This window comes from Amphiura filiformis, chromosome 8 (genome assembly GCF_039555335.1).
Source record: "Amphiura filiformis chromosome 8, Afil_fr2py, whole genome shotgun sequence".
NCBI lineage: Eukaryota > Metazoa > Echinodermata > Ophiuroidea > Amphilepidida > Amphiuridae > Amphiura > Amphiura filiformis.
In genome coordinates this window covers 55083274-55103194 of record NC_092635.1, presented here as the reverse complement: position 1 = coordinate 55103194, position 19921 = coordinate 55083274, and the positions used below count along the sequence as shown (strand labels likewise).

Sequence of the window (19921 nt, the reverse complement as noted above, 5' to 3'; positions counted from 1 at the left end):
AACGTTAGGTCTAAGGCTGTGCTAACACTTTTCTTTGATGACTTTGACCACAATTTTTTATTTCGTCAAATATCTTAAAAATTCAAGAATCTAAGCTAATTGAACAGACAGTAACTGCAAAATTCATGCTGGAATGAAATTGCAATTTAAGTTTTACGTCATTTGTTCCACTCGAAATTAATAGGGCACATATCTGATAGTGAAAACCAACAGTTTGTGGGAACAAATAAGAATCTTTTCTTTGGAAATGTTACAATATTGCTGTAATGTGAAATACTGAACCAAGATGACACGATCCACCAGCGAAGTGTTACATGTAATCCGATTATCACTGTCAACTGGATCACGCTTTTGAGTTCTGCACCACCATCAAAATGATCGCAACACAAAGTCTATGGCATGTACTACCAAATCCAAAAAGTGTGTGATCCAGTTAAGGGCTGGGGTATGAACGTTTGGACAGTATTTATTTTGGGACATTAGAGCACATCAGACATACGAAGAATGTCATTCTGATATCAAATAAATTTGATTTTTGAAATTCGCAATTTAATACACATTTTATGGCAAATCATTAAAATTGATATTTTGATATTTAACAGTACTTGAAGTAAACTTTATAAATCTGATGATTTATACTTAAAGTGTATGTAGGTGGGATGAAAAGCCGACGATCAATTGAAAATTTTGACCTTTTCAGTATTGAAGATATGGATTTTTTTCCCAAAACACACCAAAAAATTAGGTCTTTTGGGAAAAAAATCCATATCTTCAATATGAAAGGTCAAAATTTTCAATTGACCGTCGGCTTTTCCTCCTGCTACATACACTTTAGGAATATATCATTAGATTTATATAATTTACTTCGAGGACTGTTATATATCAAAAATTTGAAAAATATCAATTTTTTATAATTTGTCATAAAATTTGTATTATATTGTGATTTTCGAAAATTATTTGATATCAGAAAGACATGCTTCGTATTCAGAATGCAATTCGATAGGTCTGAGGTGCTCCCATGTCCCACAAAAAATACTGTCGAAACGCAATAAACGCTCATTTTGGATCCCTTAAGGAGTTATGTAAGTTTTCACAAAAAGTAACACAGCCATTATAAATAAGCATAGCTTCAGAACTATTAATCATATTCACAAAATTTTAACATAAGATGGTTTTCTTAATGCATTTTGATACCTCATTCATCCAACATCCTTCAGTATTAATAACGGTGTTTTCAAAGAAAAATACCCAAATTTAAAAATTGCAGTTTACAGGGATCAATAGTTTATGCACAAATATTGTTGCATGTAAAACCCGCCATTATCTTTGCGCCGACTTCAAATTGATGCAAATAAACAAAAATTATAACTGCAACTTTGGGTATTTTTCTTTAAATACACTATCATTAATATTGAACATGCATACGATTAATAGTTCTGAAGCTATATATGCGTAATACGCATTGCGTATATATAACGGCTGCATCACTTTTTGTGAAGACTAGTTGTACACTTGATATTGAATTGTGTCGTACAGGACTTCCATCATAGGCTACCATTGTTTGTGGTACAGAGTGTAAAGATTTGGGTTTTATTTGTACATCACTTCCGTATCTTCCTACTCCAAGGTATTGGTATATGTTTATCATTGTATTAAAGCCATAATGCAAGAACTTTTAAAAATAAATTGGTAAAAAACAATATTTTGGCATATGTAATGTTTACACACGTACACCGAAATCAAATGGAATCGGAGCAATTTTGAATTTGTTGTAATCAATAGAGCTCCAAGTCAAACAGTCAACCAGTGGGGTTTCTTTCATTTTACCTCATTTAAATTGGACGTAACCCCTTCCCGATGTCCAGTTATTACCAATGTGGAGTAAATGAGGCACATTGCGGTGAACACCGTGTTTTGATATTATAATACAAGCACAAAATTGATTCAATGTTGGCAGCAAAATGATTTTTTAGTCATTCAATATTTTTCATATTGATTTTGGTATCAAAATCCGAGTGTAGTTGCAACAATTTGCATTTGAACATTATTACACTTATGCAAAAGCTTCTTGGGGGTTCATTTGCAGGGGTGTGCCCAAAAACCCAACCCAGTGAATGAAGGGACAAGTTCTGAAGCAACCCTGGGCATGCATCTGCCCTGTAGAACTTGGGACTTAATATTGCACAAATAATAAAAAAATAAACACAGAAGAAATGACAAATATCCAGAACATTAAATTCTTTGCAAAATTGATTTATTTGGCTTCAATTGACAATAGCTGAATGCGAAAATATGATTTTATAACTACATGTATTAATCCATCTTTCTTGATTTGAGTTTAAATAACAAAACATAATAACGCATAACAGAAGGTAGAACACATGTAACGTTTCCAGAAAGGCATCCCTGTAAGTTTTTGATACAGCTGCTTGTTTTTTGGTAAGTTCAAAATAAAAATCCCTTAGTAAATGAAAATACTGCTTTCATTGATCTTTAAGTGAACACAGTTTGTGTAAACAGTAATGAAATTACTGCATTGTTCAGCACTATAACTTATTTTTGCAGTTTTTGGCAATTTCATTAAGGCAATATATACAAGCTGCAAGAATTTGTTTTAAAAGATTGTCCACACATCCTTTGAGATTGCTTGTTCTCCGTGAAAAGATTGCAATTTACGGGCATGTTTGAGTCGGCAGTAATGATAGTACTTCGCAAGGGAGATTCTGATTGCCATTAATAGCAGATGTAAGGTAAGTGCATGTTAATATTTTGTTGTAAGTAACATATCCATAGACTTAGTCACATATATACAGCACTCATTCATATGGAGTTCTGCATTGTGTGAACAAACCGAGGAAAAACCTAATATTCTTATCATTCAGTAGACATGAATACTGCAATTTCATTGGTCAATTGCCATTTGTACACACAAATTATGCGCCGATTTGCGTCATGCGCTGGCAATGGTGTGCTCACTTTGCCCTGGCACATGACAGCGGACTCAGAAAGGTGCACCATATGTGAAAACTTAAGCACAGGAGATTTACAAGTAAAACTTGATTATTTTTGGATTGCACTGATGATTTGGCATCAATTAATACTAAATATAAATTTGTACCTACTTGATAAATTTGTTATTGCTGCATCATGTAATACGACATTTAAACTAGTGATATTTATGTATGAACAAACAGTGTATACAATGAGCAGTGCTATATCTAAGCAATATACAAGCATGTTGTTTATAAGCATTTAGCAGTGCTATATCTAAGCAATATACAAGCGTGTTGTTTACAAGCATTTAGTTTATAAGCATGTATTACTCATAATATTTTACATCCTTTGAGGAAAATACTACATCTGTTTTTGATATCTTAGAATACAACAACTTTCTACCCAATTAGGTAGGTCGATCATGTTGTGGTGCATTGGATGCAATCCCACAGGAAGCAGTACAGCTAAAACAAGTCAATGTATCCATGATGAAACCCAACAAACCATGGATATTTAGAAAGATGAGAGGTACAAATGTACAAACCAGCGGTCCTTCATTGAATTGAATTTCTTGGGTCAAACAAGTGTTGAGATTTGCATCTTGTTATATCTTTGATGAAATTCCACTTTTTGATCGATCATCAATTTCTCGACAATTTCATCCTCAAGTTTAGGAAACTAGCTGTAGGCATGTTTCGAAAAATATGTTGGCGTAACTACCCAGATAGTCAATTATATCTTTATAAAATGATTTGGTAACCGGTTTAGAAAAGCTCAACTGTACATGCTTTATTATATATTTTCCGTAAACTAGCTACCATATCTTTTCAAAAAGAATTCTTTACGTTGAAATAACTACCTAGTTGGGTAATTTATCTTTCGAAAATAATTTGATAATCTGTTTAGAATCAATTTATGTCATGCTCAACTGTACACGCTTTAATATATTTTTTCCCATAGTTTAAGAAACTAGCTGCCACGTCTTTTCAAAAATATTTTGGCATAACTAGTTAGTTAATTACAGGGATGAATACCTTTAGAAAATGATTTCATAATCCGTTTAGAATAAACTAATGCTATGCTTAACTGTACAAGCTTTTATATACAATTCCTTTTTAACCACCTGAATTTATCTACATAAATTTTGCATTGCAATAGCAAATCCCTGTTAAGTTTCAGTCTTTCATGTAAGCTTACATGATATAGCCTATTATCACAACTCCATTGACGGATTAGACAGTTTTATTCTGCAAGCTGTATAATCCCCGTCTTGATACTAGGCTAACTCATGAGTATGCTTACATGAAGGTAAATACACTGATATTCTTTCCATATTTCTTTTGCCGAGGAAACACTGATATATTGAAGTGAACAAAATGTACATTAATACCACCAAGGAAGACGTTCAGTTACAGTATTCATGTCGAGAACACTTAACATTTCTTGTCAAATAGTGCTTTCAACTCTTCGTCGGATGTTATCTGCTTCTTTTGCTTCAGCGATTCATCACCCTGTGTGACTCCCCAGTTGCTTGGTGTGGAATGAGCAGAGCACAATGCACGTCCACTTGCTGGCTTCAGGTTCTTCCAGTAATCCTTGCGAGCTCTGAAGAAATAAAATAAAGCAGACAGACAAATGATTCATAGTGTAGGCGATGCACAAAATCCTACCGCACACATATCGCCAATTTTCAGTATAACCCATTAAGCATGATCTAGTGATGCAATTCCTTAATCAGCCCACAGCCAGCTTTACCAATGCATCCAGAATCGGCTTCCCAAATTTTAGATCGGCTATACCTAAATAATCTTCAAGAAGTCCTTTGCCAGAATTTCAAGCAAGCTCAATTTTACATACTCTTTATTACATAGCTGCATATTGGCCACATGCATTCCAGATTGAGCAAAGGTGACTTATTGAATATACGAAAAGCAAAACCAGTGCTACTGGATTCCTATTTGCTATTCACAAGATTATGAAGCATCACGGGGTCGCTCCTTACTTGTAACATTTATGGATTGATATCGAATGGTGTACACTCAATTGGGCGCATACGTAAAGTGCGCTTTGCTTATTGCATGACCCATTTGCATGACTGCTCAGGTGTAACTTTATGTGAACAGAAGTTAGGGCTTCATTAACACGCTCAGTAACAAAACCAAATCATTTACACCTATTACAGGTTGAACAAAGTACCCAATTATACATAAACCTACCTAGCTCTGACCCAAGGTTTGGTATGTTGACGCAGTCCATCACCCCACATTCCATGTTTCTCGGATCCTGTTGGTAGGAAACCTCTCTCGGGTGCCAACTCCTCTGCGACAGCTCGGATATGATATGGTTCAAAGCCGCAGCAACCGCCAATGAAACGTACACCAAGGTCATATGAAGCACGGGCATACTCATGCATGTCCCAACGAGTGGCAAGACGGGGCTCCAAACCTGAGGAAAATAAATACAGTATACATCTAATAAAGGCCATTCAAGAGTCTAAAGATTGCAATATGTGACGTGTCATGTCAAAAGGAGACACTTTTGGGCAGGATCTTAAATGGAGAAATAGCCAAAAATCTGCCTGGGAATGATTTTTTCACAATTTGGGTTTGTTGCGAATTTGTTATGTTATTAATGTTAAAAATATTGTCTGATAGTTTCAAACCGGAGTATAACTGGCATCTTGTATTTTTTGAGACATTTTTCAAGGTGATTCCTACTCTCAACATTGTCAATAATATTTTCAAAAGCCGATATCTCAATTTCCAATTTAATAATACCATAACTTACAAACTCAATATCTTCGCTTTGGAATGTCCGATTTCATTGGGGAATACGGCGTTGTGCAGCAAAATATCTCGATATTTAGGATATGTAAAAGCTGAAAATTGATAACCTGCCCAAAAGTGTCTCCTTTTGACATGACACGTCACATATAGATTTTATAAGGTCATGTACACATTGTTGAATTTTCATATTACTTGATGGAAAATTAATTATATAAGCAATACTGTATCAAAATAATTTTACTAGGTTTTAGTTGATCAGGAGTCAACTGTGGTCAAATTAGCAATGTTTGGTCAAATATTAGTCAAGCGAGGTCAAATATTAGTCAAGTGAGGTCAAATGTTTGCCTAGTATCAAGTTTTGTCAAAAATAAGTATGTAAGATTGTCAGGAAACGGATAAAAAATGTTTAATTTTGCTCGTCAAGTGCCAAGATTACTGAACTCACCAAATGGAAATTCTGGTAAGTCGATGAATCCTTGTTTGCTAGCATCAGGTGTGTGGTATGCCAATGGTTGGATCATAAGATGAGTTTTGAGACCTGCTTTATCCAATCCTTCCTTCATCATACGCACTGTCTCGACACAATCCATAAGACCAAAGTGACAGTTAATTCCTACAACATCAGCACCTACAGAATGAAAGTATGGAGAGAAAAAAAAAACATTGTAACCACTGGCAAATATTTAAGGAAATGATAACTCATGTTATAAACAAAAACCCTGCATGACTATCGTAAGTGCAGTAGAATGTAACAGCTGCCATTTGCAATACTACCAAAAATGTACTTACTTTGGATCAATAACACATGAAAAACACCAACTACATGTAAAAGTGATATTATTCTACTGCACTTACAAATGGTCTTGCACTCTGTCCCAAAAATGTTTTGATCACAGGTTTATCCACAATGAGAAATGAAATAAAGGCCAAATATGTTTCTTCTGAGAACCTAATTGAAAGATGATATAGTAGGTTATCCCAAATAGTATCTATTTCTAGTCCTTGGTCACGGTTCAGTCTCTGGGTTTTTCAAGTCCTTATGTGTATAGCTTTAAGAACTCTGGGAAAATTCTTTTTGTTCCTGTTAAAGTCCCTTGATATTTTCCCAATCAATCGGGTGACATTTGGATCTCACATGTTCCCTGACCACTGATTTGGAGCTGCCAGCAGTTGACTTGTGTTCACTAAGCCTTTTCTGAAGCTTCCTGGCAGAGTCACCAATGTTATACAGATACGAATATACAGGGAGGTCATAAATTTTTGGAATGAAAATTAGGGGGTCATAAAATTTTTGATGACCAAAATGTAGGGAGTCTCAAAAGACTTGATTTCAAAACAATTTTCGCCTGTTTAGGGGGTAAGGTGTATCGGTGGCGGGGGTCATAAAATTTTGTTGCCGAAATGGGGGGGTCACAATTGATGCCAACTTTTGGAAAATTTGGGACCCCTTTCCGAAGAAAATGATAGCCGCCTTAAACATTTTTGGTGATCAATCCATCATTTGCATACCTATCAGCAATAATGGGGAATGAATTAGAGTACAGGGCTTCTACTAACCTGCTTCCGCAAGTTTCACAGCACAATCCCCAGGTGAGACTCCGTGAAGATCCCCTTCCTTATTGATGCACAGGGATGCACATACCGGAAGCTTGGATTCCTTCAGTACTTCAACTGCCCACACTGCTTCCTCGACATGCTCATAATACTAAACACAAGAAAAAAACACCACAGTAAATCAGTTATTTCACAGAAATGACTTATCATAAATATTTGTAATAATATAGCCAGCAAGTGGTATATAATTTCATGCAGTACCATATTCGACCCAATTTGCACCCCTTCTCCGAGTTCTCTCAACAGCTACAAATGTATCTCTCAACGCCGACAATCCATTATTGGTGAAAGCCTATCTAAGATGCATATTATGAATCTGTTGCTCGTCTTATGTTCACCATCTACTCTGCGACTCCAGAAGATCTTGTCGAGTCCTATATTGTGATGAAAACACCCATTTTATGCTGATGATACAGTTATACATGGTCCTGAATTTCTATAAATCGCAATGGAGAACTTCAGCATCTTGGAGATAGCATCCGCGGTATGAAAGCGTGGATTGTGTGGTCAATAAACTCCTGAATGATGCAACGATCTGAGGTATAGGCTATACATATTACTTTGCATTTCATGAAGGAGCCAAATCCAATCTGTCCCATCTGTGTTGGTATGTCAATAGTCATTCGGAAGCTCGCAACCTTAAGACTATCTGCCTCTCTTGCAATATCACAGGCGATGGGTCGTATTCACAAATACAGCAAGAAACTGATCCACTTTCCCTTGTAACATTGCAGCTCAATAAATAGTGAAGTCATCCAAATTTTGCCATTTCAAAACTTCTGTAGGTGCAGAATAGTGCTGTAGGCTAAGTGCTAGGAGTTTCAGGAAATTGTATCGCTGCCCCCTCTCGGCGACGAAATGAGCATCATTGGTTACCGATACGGCAAAATCCTTATACTTACCTACAAATCTTTTCACCGACTCTTCTATCTCTACACACTTTCTTCTTGACCACCTACAAATCTCTTCACCGACTCTTCAATCTCTACACACTTTCTTCTTGACCCACCTTCCATATTGAAAAGTGGATGCCAGTGTACCATTCTTGGTCATCAGTTAGATATTATTTTAAGCGCTGACTGCTGTCCCAAATACAAAGAAAAAATGTTTTTGCCACTTCATATCATAACTGTTTTTTTATCATGAAGCCTTTCATAAACCTGTGAAAAGACCAATTCCTGTAGTAGTCTTGTACCAAATCAGCAACTGCTTTTGTAACTTATAAGGAAACATGCAAAATATTAAAGGGTTTTCTGGTCTTTTCTACAAATTGATCGAATTTAAAATTGTTTGGGAATAATATTATTCCCACTTGGGTAAAACTAAAGGATTCAAATTTAGTTCCTCTCACAAAATCAATGTTGTTTCAATTAACACAAATTAGCTCTGTATTTTTCTCACATTGGGTTTAGTTTCAAGGGTTAATTGTGCTTTTTTAATGTATTATTAAAACATGATTGTGTAGAATGCCACAAACTTACCTCAGCAATAAGGAAGTCAACTTGATTCTCTACAAAAACATCTCGTTGTTTGATGAAATGTCCCTGAACAACTGCCTTGCCTTTGCCACTGAGGTAATCGGGGGTTTGAGAGACGCCACCAGCTACCAGTGCATTGCCTTCCGCTGCAACTTCATGGGCCAGATCGCAGGCAGCCTTGTTAATCTTGGCGCCCTGTTAAAACAACCGACCACATAACTAGTCAATATGGGCATCAAGTCTAGCTGAACCAAGAATTGCACATCAAGTGCTAGTTAGGATTGTGCTTTAAGGCACAGTAAGATTATTTTATGTGCAGAATATTTAGCCAAAAGGCACCACCAAGTTTAACTATGGTTTCCCAATTAGGCAGCCTCACTTAGTGCACTTGCCAAAACATAGAAGCATGTACTTACTTTTTTTGACTTGTATTTGTATTCTGCAAATATCAGGCCATTTATAACTTCTTAAAAATGATTTGTGACCCCTAATGTGTCAAAATGTTCAGCAATTTGCACTTGCAGTCATAATGTGGGCTATATATGCAAATATGTACTTTATCTATAATCATTTGAGTTTTCTCCCGTCGTTATCGATGACGGGTCAGGTACCATTATCTCTAATGCTGAAAGGGCTTTTTGGTGCTTGGAAAGGAAATATGTTAGTTTTTAAAGTGAGAAGATGAACCAAGATGTTGTTCGCTTTCCCTCAGGATTCAACCACAGACCACTCGGTGCCAAGTACTGGGTCGGGCGAAAGGTAGACTTTATAGGATCATTGCTTCATCACTTGGGATGCATGCATTCACGGTGGCTTTGTTTTTGCAAGATTTATAGGTGTTTTGTACATCATGATGTAAGCATAAACAAACACATTCTTACAAGGCATCACTCTGAGCTCTTTTATTCGGTCAAATGAGTGTATATTTCAAAACAATTTTCCACACACCTACCTACCACTTTCCAAATGCACTAAAAGCCCTTGTTCCGTATAATCTGAAAAATATGATCCCAATTTGTACTTACGTTGTTCATGAAAGTATAAATATCCCCATGTCCAAATCAGCTGTGCATGTTATATATGCCACAACATGACCTTTCATACCTTGCTACAAGGTCTGTGATAGCTGCCAGTGTAGTGGAGCATGCTAAAAGCAAGACTTGTAGGTAATACCATGTGGACCTGATGATGTGCAGTTATGTGATGAGGGCAGTGTCATGGGTCAGTGACCCATGACCCAGGGTCACTGACATAATTTATGATAAGGAGTGACCTCATAGTCACAGCCTCAGTTCTGGATATTGGTAGAAATAAAACATGTCTCTGTGAAAGGTCACATTGTTAAGGGATTGTTTTATTCAGCTTGGATCAGACATTTTGGGAGCCAGGTTTGATCAGCACCATTTGAGTCATGTTGTAGGACACTTAAAGCCATAATGTGTGATTTGCTCCACAGCGACGCCCTCAATTTTTCTTGAATTTCTACTTTTTGTATGATTGTATCGCCCAATGGTGTACTTAAATACCATGAGAAAGACTAAGCCTGAAGTGTTCTAATTCCAGAGATCTCCGGTTTTATTCCGAGTTCACCAATCAAGTAATGGCTAAACACATCGAGGGCATGTGTATCCTTGAATCAGTAATGAATATAAATGAACTGTGTGCATATCACTATTCGTCTCAAGTCTTTGACATATAAACTTGTGTGCATATCGCTATTCATCTTCTTGTTTAACGTCCCAGCTGCGTAAACCTACGCCAATAATCATGATAACACGATCTAATACACGCATTGTAGGCGCTGGAATGAAATGTCAATTTTCTTTGTTAAACCTCATTTGTGTGGTTCAAATTAAAAGTAGACAATGTAATCAATGAAAACATTAAAATAGGAATATAGGCCACGCGTTTTGAACTCGCCACCCAAAAATGGTGGTGTTGTTACGCTTTTCCAAATCGAGACTCGTTCAAATCGTTATATCTTTGCTTAAAGAAAAGGTATTCAAGTGTGTTTGGTGTCATGTTGTAGCTAAATGTGTGCCCTAACAGACCTCCAAAGGAGAATTGTTTATCAGCTAAGATAGTGGAGTTAGAGTTGTTTGAGTTCAGAATGACCGAGGTGGGGGATGAGGCGGTGGCGGATGAGGCGGTGGCGGTATGTGCAAAGTCTATGGAAATAAAGATTTTGTGTGTGCTGAATCAACTGATCATATCTTTGCATCCATATGGGCTACAGACATGGTTAAGAGCTCTTTTGAAAGATTATTTATTCTGCTAATTGTTTTTAATCATTTTGAACTCTTCATGATTGGTTTAGTCTATGAAATGCAAACTTTTATGTGCAAAACTACCTGTTTTCATATTAAACACTGTAACAAGCAATGCGGATGTCTTCAAAATCTAAAAGTTGCCCTAAATTTTTTATTACTTATCCTATCATAGTCAAAGTTTACATTTTCTGAGAGGAAATTTGACGAGGAATCTAAATATGGACTTACTTTTTTTGTATGGGCTAGGGGTAAAATGTTTGAGTTCAAAATATGTTGAATTGTAAAAAAATTTTAACATATTTTGGGACACCCTGTATTCCGAGATTACCAAACAGCTGTGATTTTTTTTCTTCCAAAATCAGTGGGCTCCCCTAACCTCTAACCAAATCAATGTTGTTTACTTTCAGTTTATAACTGCAAGTTAGTAATAAGCAATGCATTAAGTGACCCATATTTTATTTGGATTTTTTTTATTCCACCCTGTATAACTTCAAGGTCACCCTGTACAATGAGTTGAAATGTGTATATTTAAATTGCTTATGCCTTCAGCTTTCCAAAAATGTATACTTTAGCTAGTTTAGGGTTGATAGTTGTGGAGATATTCTAATTTGAAACTTGATTGGTGTAAAAATTCATAATATTTGTGATGTAACGCTAAGGGTGGCGAGTTCAAAACACGCGGCCTATATGCTTTACACAAATCACACATTATTGCTTTAATTTGAGTATATATTATGTTGTAGGATATAAAGGCCTATTCAGTGATTGCTCATTAAAAAATGTAAATATCAAACAGATTTTTTTTTTTCACCTTTGTTAGTAGCATAGATGTGCTAACATAGCCTACTAGTGGTTAAGCCGAAAGCTGTGTATTAAAGACAAAATTTCACATGAAATTCTAATGACTTATCCTTAAGTTAAAGCAACTTAAAGTAACACAATTTTAAATTTGTTTATACTTGCGCAGGGATCTCTGAATGGGCCTTTAATTTCAGTATATATTGATACATTTTGGACCAAAAAGTTTCCAGAGACATAATACAACCGGAAAGTTTACTCTAAAAAAGCTTTGGGCAACAATGACATGGTTCAGTGAAACAGTCGGTAATAATTAAGCTGCTAAGCCAAATAATTGTGCACTTTCTGATAGTAGCATGAGAATTTCCACATGGTCCAAAGTTTTATTTTAAGATATGGAGGCATTTTGGATTTGAATATTTAAGGTCATAAAAGGTCATACAGAGGCAACATTTCAAAATTTCTCCAATCTTGCAGAATGATAAACCAAATTATTCATCTGATCAGTTAAGGATATCAAAAATGTATGTTTTTAAGTGTGTGCTATCTAGGGCCTATTGTTATAGAGTTATTCTACAAAACCCAATTTTTAGTTCTACATGGATGTACGGGGTAGAAATGCTCTGCTCTGATTTGGATTAAAATGGTGGCAAATTATTTTTGTAGAGCCTGGAAGATCAAAAAAGTTGTGCATATGTAGGCCTATACTGTGTTAACCTAAGATAGAAGGTAAAAGTTTTTGAGATGGCAACTTTGGCAAGTACTAATCTTTTCTTGCTCTCATGTCAAGACAAACAATTTGCCCCCATTTTCGCCAAAATGGAGCAAGGTGAAATTTTAACCCAAAACATAACCAAATATGTATATTGTGTAGTCTTGACCCCAAACAAGCTTTTTGTAGAATAATGATGGGTCTACTCCTACATAGAACATAGTATTCTTGTGATCAGACAAATAATTCGGTATCAAGTTGGAGAAATTTAAATTTGTACCCCTGTATGACCTTTTGTGACCTCTAGGGTCAAATCCAAAATGCCTCCACATCAATATTGACCATGTACTTCATGTGTGGAAACTCATAATTTACAATTTTAGCCAGTATCAAGTCTAATAGCAATGTCAAATTAGGTTTTAAACGTATACCAAAAAGTAATTACCCCCCTTTATTATGATAAAACTCCAAATCTATGCATCAAATTTAAAAACTGAAATAGCAAAAACAATCCCAGGATTATTCTGTAAGTTTTGATACCTCATTTGTCTGGATAGCTCAGTTTGTAGCATACTAGCATTACATTCTTTACATGACTGGTCAAGGATGACTCGCAGTGACCAGTGACGACCAGGCACTCGAGCAACAAAAGCAACATTTTCAATGGGTTTAGGCGCAACTTTTGAATGGGAGTCTTTTTCATTTAACAGGTCACCATGGCAATAAATTTTGGGCTATTAAGACAAAGGAGGCATCAAAATGTGCAAAACAAAACTAGGTTTTCTTTTGCTATTTCAATTGTGATGCATAGATTTTGAGTTATAATCTCATAAAAGGGGGTAACTATGTTTTGGTAAATGTTTATATATGCAGCTGTCTGTAAAATATTACATTCCACTCTTTCACAGGCATGTCACTTTGCATACCTTTGAGGGATTTAAAGTTCTTATGTATAATTCTTCCTAAAACACCAAATACATTTGTGCATAGATTTGTGGTATCCCACCATCTCCCGCATGCAAAAGAATGGAGCTCCTGCCCCACCTCACTTTTGAAAAGTAAAAAATGGTTCTTACGCTGTGCTTTGCTTCTGCTTCATTGCCACGGTTTGATAATTTGTCGTCACTGGCGTAGAATGTAAAGGTTTGCATCACATCTGATCCAGCACGAAGAAATTCACGATGAAGCTGACGAACTAAAAATCAATTAATAAAATAAAGAGTATTAGGCTCCTACAGTTTTTTCTACAGGTATTTTATACAGTGTCTTAGCCTTGGTTTTACGAAATTACAATTCCATTGTTAACGGATGAATGTGGGAGGCAATGTATTCTTGTCATATCCAGAGTGTGGTTTTTGTACATGTAGTATGTGCAAACATTTGCATCGTAACTAGCAGGTAATGTGGGTGTCTCCAATTGGACCAGTGGATTGCTCAGGCTTATTCCCGTACCAACAGGGGGAGGGCAGCTCAATATACTAGAATAAAATTGGAAACAAAATCTTCCTTTTGGTGTATTCGAATGGCAAATTCTCGAGTTCTTGAGCACTCTCTTCTGGAAGCGAGTTGCCTGGTACACCAGTGCTGTGGGTAGCTCAACATGGACCCTGGTTTTCTGCACTATCACCCTAATTGGTGCAAATTTCAGCCACTCATCATCCCAAAAGAATTTCTAGCCTCCAGGCAGACAGTTTCTGGGTGTGGGTTAACTGAAAGGTATAAGGGACCATCATTTTGATGTATTTGGGAACCCCCTTCCAAAGAAAATGACAGCTCCCCTAAACACATATAACACTGTACACTACACATACCTGCTTCAGGGTGTTCTATGGTAGCCTCGGGAGTCCATGGGCCTGCTTTTACATATCCTCTCTTCTCCAGAGCAAATACAAATCCACCATCTCCAATTACTACCTCTCCTGCATTGAGTCTTTCCAACAGACCCTTCTTATCCTGTAACCAGTGGAAAAGTAACAGAATTAATGACAATAAGTCTAAAAAGGGCTACAAGCAACTACAAGTAAAAAAGGTAAAGGAGACGATCCTGTATAAACCGTGATCGGAGTGCCCATCTCTCTTTCATTGGCGATTGGGCCAGACTCCTCCATGTAATGTTGCTACAGGGGGATCGCTACACCTCATCCACAGCGAGTCTGTTACCTTCCCAGCATTTAAGAATGCCGGTACCCATTTATACACATGGGTGGAGAGGAGTAATCGAGATAAAGGGCCTTACTCAAGGGCACAACATGATGGCATTGCCGGGACTCGAACCCGCAACCTTCCAATTATGAATCGGAGCCTGTTCCGCTCGGCCACCGTGCTCCCCAAGCAACTAGAATTTCACAATTTTTATGGTTCTTGCCTTGCACAGATCACATGTTGTCGAAATCATTATATTCACAGAACACTGGTGCGCCTCTTCATATAAAAGTAATACTGGGGTTACTGATGCTATCAGTAACTTGGATGGGTAGATGCTTGCGGGAAGCTTTGAACCCAGATGACCTTTGGCAAAAAATGACCTCTGCTTCATTTTCCGTCCTCATCAAGTTTAGTTTATTTCCACCAACTTTGAGACTAATTGGAGCCATTGTAAAAAAAAAAATGACCCCAGATGACTTTTGCCCTCATGTAAATAACATTCACTTGATTTGTAACATGTCCCCCAGGTTTATGTCCAACTTTGAGCCTAATCAGAGCAATTTTAAATTTGACCCATGACCTTTAACCTTGAATGACCTCCACTTGATTTGTAACATGTCCCCTCTCATGTTTATGTCCACCTTTATTAGCAATTGCAAAATTTGACCCCATAACCTCAGATCACATCTGCCTGAATCGGTGATCAAAGGGTTTACAATGCCCTTTTCACTAGACTTGATTTTTCATATCAAGTGGGCTTTGATTTAAAGTCATAATGTACAATGTTATGTGAAATTGGTTAATTTTTTTCAAACCTGATTTTTTTGCACATTTGTAATGTTTACACATGTCCCAACTTGCACCTAAATGGAATCTGCCAATTTTTTGTTTTTGTAGGTCAACAGAGCAAAGTTCGACATAAAGTCATAATTTTGTTGCCATGGCCAGTCTCTCTTTTTACACCACCTATTTTCTCAGAGACTAGGGGTTGGTGGATGGGTGCATCTTGACCCCAAACTACAAATTTGTATTGGTTAGTGGGTCAAGGTCATCCAGGGGTCATCAAATTTAAAAACTGTTGTATGGGCATGAAACTGGGTGTGTACAGTCAACATTTAGAGCCAAATTTTGGACGTTTATTTCGGGGTCATCCGAGGTCACCCAGAGGTCACCTGAGGTCAAATTACTAACATTAGAGTCAAATTTTTGGAAGATCATTTCGGGGTCATCCAGGGGTCAGCTGAGGTCATATTAGTAAAAACTGCCGTATACATAAATGGGCATGAAACTTGGTGGGTAGTCAACATTTAAAGCCAAAATTTGGAAAGTCATTTAGGGATCACCAGAGGTCAAATTAGTAAAACTGTCGGATGAGCATGAAACCATTTAGGGCCAAAAAGCAACCCTTCCTGGCACTACTAATATTATTTTAACATTTGAATAAAGAATAACAAAATTAAAATTGAGAAATTGTCCACTAATTTGATTAATTTGAGAGCTATTTTAAAATTTGACCTCTTGTGTGTTAACACTGACCCCTAGATGACCTTTAAACCTGTATAATTCCTCATCTAGGCTAATTCCCCTGCAGAGATTATCAAGGTTGACATTGAACCTTTTCAAAGAGCAATTTTCCATTTCCTGAACCTTCTTCATCAATGACCTCATTTGACCCCTAGCCCTAGATGACCTTGGACCTCAAAAAAATCTTCGCTCACCTGATGCAGCTAATATCACAAAGGTTGACATTAAAGTCTGCCTTTAAAAAAATCATTTTCCCCTTTATTGAACCTCAACTAACAATAACTTCATTTGACCCCTAGATGACCTTCAACTCAAACAGCTCCATTCACCCAATGTTCCCCAACCCAAAGATGTTAGGACTGCAATGTAATGACCAATGTTAAACACTTTTACTTTTCTTGAAAATAGATTTCCTTTACAACTTTATAATATATTTTTTATGAGGAAGAAAGATGTGGGGTCGATATCGAAGGGCTCCTTTTCTTCAGGTCAAATATGTCAATGGCTATTATTCAATTTTGATTACCTACATTTAATCAAACCTGGCTGATGGTGACTGTACCCACCAAATGTTTTTACTAATTTGACCTCAGATGACCACTGGTGACCCCAAAATGACCTTCCAAAAATTTGGCTCTAAATGGTGACCGTACCCACCAAGTTTCATGCCCATACGACAGTTTTTACTAATTTGACCTCAGATGACCCCTGGTGACCCTGAAATGACCTTCCAACAATGTTGGCTCTAAATGTTGACTGTACCCACCAAGTTTCATGCCCAGCCCATATGACAGTTTTTACTAATTTGAACTCAGATGACCCCTAGATTACCTTTGGTGAGCTTGACCCACTAACCTATATAAACTTGTTCTGTCTCTGGTCAAGATGCACCCACCCACCAAGTTTGAGGAATGTGCGACCCATAGTCTCTGAGAAAAACAGATTTTACTAATTTGACCTCAGGCTCAGATGACCCCTGGATGACCTCGGGTGACCTTGACCCACTAATACAAACTTGTTCTGTCTCGGGTCAAGATGCACCCACCCACCAAGTTTCATGCTCATATGACAGTTTTTACTAATTTGACCTCAGATGACCCCTGGATGGCCTCGGGTGACCTTGACCCACTAAAAATACAAACATTTTCTGTCTCGGGTCAAGATGCATCCACTCACCAAGTTTGAGGAACCCCAAGTCTCTGAGAAAAACAATTTTTACCAATTTGATCTCAGATGACCCCTGGATGACCTTGACCCACTAACCAAAACAAACTTGTTCTGGCTCAGGTCAAGATGCACCCCCACCAAGTTTGAGGAACATGCGACCCCCAGTCTCCAAGAAAATAGGCGGACTAGACAGACACACACAGACAGACGATGCGTATTTATTTATTAGTTATGCCAAAAGATCAGGTTATATAATATATTTAACAGTGTTCTTGGCAATTCATGAGGGCAACAATCAGAACAAGTCTAGTCGTGAAAGTTCCACTATTACATTCTTACAAACAACATCGTGAACTTGTATGGCCAAAATTAATAACAAGCCATGATTTTCGTGACGTCATTTGCAAATTGCGCCGCCATCATGTGCTTGGAAAATTACTTCAGCGTGGCCATGATTATGTTTTTGTCAACAAACACTGCCGCACTGCACCGGAACCGCCGTTGGATAATTAAACCATACTGGCTGCTGAACCAAAGACTTTCCAACGAAACGGGTCTTTGGAAAAATCAGTCAAAATAAAAATCCTCATATTCCCCCTACGAATATTATTTAACCATGACCTTGTGTCGTTTTGGGCGCATTCATAAATGATTTTGGCATTGCCCGACCAAGCGACGTACAGATATACATGTAGGTTGGCGAAATTCCAGTATGTGTTGGTGGCCTACATTTGTGAGCAAAAATTGATGTTCATGTTTTTAAAAAAATGCCATACCGATTTTGTTGTTCTAAATCCATGGAATAGATCAATATTTTGCATTATAATATAAATATATAAATACAATACATTATTATACCAACAGTTCAGTCGACATTGTACTAAACTACTATTGTAGTGCAGCAATCACGAAATTTGAATCAGAGCAGAGTGAGAATCATGAATACGCTTCATCAACATCGCAGAAAGTTCAATATTTAAAATAAAACATGCAGTTTTGCAATGCAAAAGACTAGTTTAAAGTGCATACATACGGTCTTAGCTTTCTTGGTTGCCGATGACATTTTGTATCGTCTACGTGGCTAAGGTCAAAGAAATTGAGTAGTTTCAAAGAGCAATGTGCTTCGTGACTGTCTCGCAGCAGTGATAGATTTGGAAAGGCTCGGCAGCTCGCTGCTACGTTGTTTTGTAGCCTTGCCTGCCCAGCTCAGTCACCGCCGCGTCAGGCCTAGTCTCAGACCCAGTCAGCTTGTATTACTGCCTCACTCTACAAATTTGTTTAGTGAAAAATAAGTAAAAGCCGGCTGTGGCTGAGACTCGCTTCTAATCATGTAAATTATGTATGGTAGACTTGATCAAGGCTCAGTCCAAGCATGGAATGGTCCAAGCCAAGCTTTTTTTTAGGAGTATTTCGTGATCCTTGTTAAGGTATTCAGTGATCACCCAGCGACATTGTAAAAAAAAAATTGTGTACATAAATATAGCCTAAACCTGATGGATAGGCCTAAGCGATTACCTTTAACTGTCAGTTTTAAAATAAAAAAAATTGGCAAAAAAACGAGGAAAACAGCAGATGAAGCCCAATTTCCTATTCCTAAAAGTTTTTAATGCATGGGCATTACAGATTCATGTAAACTGTGTTATTTTGTTTTTAATAAAAGTTATGTTAATAGCACGCTGTGAATCTAAATGATCCTCCGGATGAGCAAATCACTGAAAAACAGGCCTAGGCCTACTAACATTCATGACATCCAAATATGCGTCCCAATAGGCCAATAGTCGATTCTTGTTATTATACGAATCACGAACATAATGAGTAGTTTAAATCAGTCAAGTTGACCAATAAATGAGCCTGGCTGGTGTTCAAAAATGATGCAAATAACGCTGACACCCCGGGCTGACACACAAGAGGAATGGTACGGCCCCTATATGATATGCCTATAATGGTTTCATTTCCGTATTTTTCTCGGGAGGGGAAAACGCACTGAACATTTTGTTTTGTTCGGGCAGACACACGCTTGGGTCCTGATGGGACTAGGCTCAATATTCTCAGCCAAGCTGAAAAACTTGTTTAAGCATGCTGGCCAATATGAAGAAAAGAAAGAAACATTGAACACTGTGCGGTGGGTGCAATTTTGCTATAGGCCTAATATTACAAGACTATCCCTTAGGTGAAATAAAATAAACAATTATCCATGCCCCAAAGGATCTGGCCAAGCCCGCAGCCAACATCTGTTTTGTGCAGTAGGCCATACTTGTAGCCTAGGCCTACTAGGATTTCGGCAGGTGATCGAGCTGGCCTAAAATATCACAATATGGAGTCTGGACCATAATGAGTTGGACAATAATCAATTATCATGGATTATGTTTCGCCAAAAAATGATGGGCTTTTTAAACACTTTGTGAATTAATCCAGATATATTGTTTCCCCCGG

General features: G+C 37.3%; 1 protein-coding gene across 1 annotated transcript; it reads right to left on the bottom strand.

Moving 5' to 3' along the window:
* Positions 1-3839: 3839 nt before the first annotated feature.
* LOC140159233 (betaine--homocysteine S-methyltransferase 1-like) lies at positions 3840-18661 on the bottom strand. The gene is made up of 8 exons (XM_072182640.1): positions 18522-18661; positions 14464-14605; positions 13729-13847; positions 8876-9067; positions 7338-7485; positions 6226-6408; positions 5211-5439; positions 3840-4599 (listed from the first exon to the last, which is right to left on the bottom strand). Exons 1-8 carry the CDS (start codon positions 18549-18551, stop codon positions 4428-4430), a joined length of 1215 nt encoding a protein of 404 aa, XP_072038741.1. The 5' UTR covers positions 18552-18661; the 3' UTR covers positions 3840-4427.
* Positions 18662-19921: the final 1260 nt, after the last annotated feature.

Excerpts from the sequence above, each read along its gene's own strand:
- LOC140159233 (XM_072182640.1), bottom strand. The coding sequence starts at position 18,551 with ATGTCATCGGCAACCAAGAAAGCTAAGACC. Across the intron at positions 6,409-7,337 it reads TGTGAAACTTGCGGAAGCAG|GTGCTGATGTTGTAGGAATT; the intron begins GTTAGTAGAAGC and ends TTCATTCTGTAG. Across the intron at positions 5,440-6,225 it reads CTTACCAGAATTTCCATTTG|GTTTGGAGCCCCGTCTTGCC; the intron begins GTGAGTTCAGTA and ends TATTTTCCTCAG.